This window comes from Saccostrea cucullata, unplaced genomic scaffold, assembly GCF_032062105.1.
Source record: "Saccostrea cucullata isolate Sc308-1 unplaced genomic scaffold, CSIRO_AGI_Scuc_v1 ctg2580, whole genome shotgun sequence".
NCBI lineage: Eukaryota > Metazoa > Mollusca > Bivalvia > Ostreida > Ostreidae > Saccostrea > Saccostrea cuccullata.
This window is the reverse complement of record NW_026935600.1, coordinates 52286-55794: the sequence shown is the minus strand read 5'-3', so window position 1 is coordinate 55794 and position 3509 is coordinate 52286. Positions and strand designations below refer to the sequence as shown.

At 35.3% G+C, this 3509-nt stretch overlaps 1 protein-coding gene across 1 annotated transcript; it reads left to right on the top strand.

Annotated features, from left to right (window-relative positions):
- Positions 1-2447: 2447 nt before the first annotated feature.
- On the top strand, positions 2448-3509 carry LOC134243368 (adhesion G-protein coupled receptor G2-like). Its single transcript, XM_062725625.1, has one exon. The coding sequence runs from the start codon at positions 2448-2450 to the stop codon at positions 3507-3509; it is 1062 nt and encodes a 353-aa protein (XP_062581609.1).

Below are 3509 nucleotides of genomic sequence, written 5' to 3'. Positions count from 1 at the left end.
CGAAATGCTTTGAAATTTAAAACATAGTCATGCACTAGGAGATCCTACAATATGATATAGAAAAAAAATCATGAAGTCACGCGCATGCACGTGTGCTGCAATCTGATTGGCTTAAACTTGAAATGGCTATAACTCCCTTGTATTTCAACCAAACAGGATGGGATTTAGAATAGATAGATATAAGGGACTCCTACAAGAAGGTATGGTCATCATGCACGTGCATGCACGTGCGTGCATTTGGAACGAGTGAAATGAAAAATACACTTGAAAGAGTGATTTTTCATACTTTTGGACTGAATGCTTCAATATATTGTATATTAAAATATATAGATAGTGTAGACAAGATGATATGATCATAACGCACATGCATTCACATGCGCACGAGTGCAATGCTAAAATTTGAATATAATCGGTATCCTTCTGGGAAAACATTGTTTAAGTCAAAAATGCACAGAGTTTGTCTTATTTAATGAAGCTTACAGGGAATATGGCACCAAAAAGGAGTTGGGGAGCGTTTGGGGAACATCTGTAACGGTTCCCGTTACAATTAGCACTAGTTTACTTTCATGTTGATGTACAGAAATTTTCAGAGGAATATTTTCTTTTAATTGAACAAAAAGTTTTTGAACAGTACGGAGAAATCAAAATGATAAATCAGTCACGTGATCTAGTTTTGATGAAACACAATTACAGTGATTTAACAAACCTTGTGCATAAGTTGTATTCAATGGACTTTGTATCTGGCACGTGTGGAGAATACAAAATTCCAACACAGTTCAATTTCGGCTCTTACTGCTCATGTGACGCATCTTGCATTTTCCGCCTTGGAGCCACGTATTGTTGTAAAGATCTGTTTCTGATGTATCCTACAACTTGCTTAAAAGAAAGAATATTTTCGAAATCTGATCCAAATAGAAAAATTAACGAAAGTTTAGTGACAAATGGGTGTTATGGTATAGATCGTTATCCCGAATTTATAGGTCAAGGGTGTAGGAAACCACCGGGAGATGCATTTTCTATTCACCCAGTCACGGATGTGTCTACAGGCATTCCGTATTTAAATATGTATTGTTTACTGTGTAATGTAAATCGAAGAGAAAAACTCTACAAACCCTGGACAATGAAGTCACATTGTTTTTCATATATTGAACACACAAACTTCTTGCATTATAGCAGTTTTATCAAATCTTTGCGTGAAGGTGATTGTAATATGACATTTTATCCGCCAACAAACAGTCAAAAATGTGTCGGACCCAAGGTAGATACAATCGAGAAATGCAACAAAACGGGACACTGGTCAGTGACAGACCCAGATGTAAGGTGGGCGTGCGAGGAACTTCCATATACACGAAATCACGAATGGAAAGCGTATAATGAGTTCGGAGGGGATACAAACGTTTACTGTGCTATGTGCAACCCAAATAGAGCTATGGAGATAACTTTTGATAAAGCAACTGATTTAGTTGATGATTGCGATTTTTTCCCAAAGATGTATTTCTATGCTCCTTACAAGAATATCTATTGTACATTATGCAATGGCATCGGCATCTCAAAGGAAAGGGATTTAGGTGGGGGAAGAGGAGAGGAGGAAGATAATTTGGTATCAAATTCCCTTGTTTGGTACCCTTTGCTTCGGAGTTTGTTTTCCGTCAGTGGTTATTATGAAGAGTTGGATTTTGATGCGATGCTTGGTCATCGGTGTTCAAATGACCAAATTTACGACTCTTACCTTGTAAGTTACCGGTATTTCATGATCGAATTTTTCTTCGAAGATTTATAATATTATATAATATAAAAATATTTAGGATGGATAGCGACTTGAAAAGCAATTTGAAATACCCAGTGTCTTAATAATATGAATAATTGAACTTATAACACCTTTATTATTTTTTCAGGGAATCTGTAGGAATATAACATGCTTTCCGGGAAAGTATTTAATTCGTGGAGAAATTTGCACCCCGCTTTTTTCAATTACCAAAAATCTTCGATATAATTTGGATATAATTTTCAAGGGATTTTCTAAATACGAGATATCAGAGGAAAAAATTCAAGATATAATCACAGATTTGATACCAATCAACATTAAGAAAACCGTTAAGCTAACACAACATTTGTTATTTAACATTTTCCGTTTCGAATATGTACAGGAGGACTACGGAAGATTCCGTGGCTGGATTCACTCTACGATATTCATCAATGAATCTGTTCATCGATTGAAAACGGAAAGATGGCTAATACGATTTACTAAACTAATTTGGAGTGTAACTGCAATGATACCTTTATTTTGTTGGATTTCAAGAACAAATATTTTTCTTTAGGGAACAACAACATCAACAGAACGGAACTAGACCCAGAAAAATATCCATCTTCACATTCGGCTAATGGTTCCTCATGGAATCATACAATGTATATTACGATATCGTGCAGTTTATATCACAAACGTATTGATGTGCAAACAGGTGGAATTCAAATTAGAGGAGTATGAATTTGATAGCATTCAAAATGTGGTGTTTTTGAAGAGTTACGATATTTCTTTACCTGCTGTAATTGCCGATATATCGAAGAATGGGGCGATCAGAGTTTGTGTTGATGCCTTGCCGTCCAATATCAATACTGGAAACAGTTCTAGAAGAATTTTACTTACACTTTCTGTTGCATTTTCCATATTATCGTGTGTTTGTCTGTTGATCACTTTTCTCACGTACTGCTTCTTCGGGGAGCTAAGATCCCTTGCAGGGAAAACAATAATGGTCCTCGTTTCTACCATCTTTGTCATTAATATCGTATCTCTGGTGAGTTACGGAGGAAACAGAAATAACAGGAAATGTATTGCTGTTGGTATTCTCCTTCATTACTTCTGGCTCTCGTCTTTTACAAACATGAACATCTGTTGTTTTCATATGTATAGGGTTTTCCACGACAGAATACCTCTGCAAATATACAATGAAAAGTTCCTGTTGATAAAGTATTGCATTTATATCTTTCTCTTGCCACTTTGTATTGTTTTAGGGTATTTTGTTACCATGTTTTCAGTTCAGGGGAATGTTGGTTATGGAAAGCAAGATTGTTTTATAGATGGAAAGATGGCCTTGATTTTTACTTTTCTAATTCCGACTGGTTTTCTCTGCATCAGTAATGTCTTTTTCTTCTTACAGACAATACGTACAATTAAACTTTCTCCCACAGTTTCCAACAATCAACCCGAACGGAATGATTTTTTAATATGTGTTCGCTTATTTCCTATAACAGGGGTTATCTGGCTTTTGCAGATTTTAGATGGTCTTTTACCGCCAAGTTATTTCACGTACATTATTTCCGTCATAAACACATCACAAGGCGTCTTCATATTCTTGGGTTTTGTTTTCAATAAGAGAACGATTCTAATGTACAAAAAGATATTTACGAAAAAGAAGAAAATAACTAAAGGAACAAATCTTAAAAGTACTTGTGAAACACCCAAAATGTTGAAAAGTGAGAGCAGTTGTTATACTTTTGACATCAAATTATAA

Bases quoted from the DNA above. Each gene is read 5' to 3' on its own strand.
- LOC134243368 (XM_062725625.1), top strand. From the start codon at position 2,448: ATGTGCAAACAGGTGGAATTCAAATTAGAGGAGTATGAATTTGATAGC.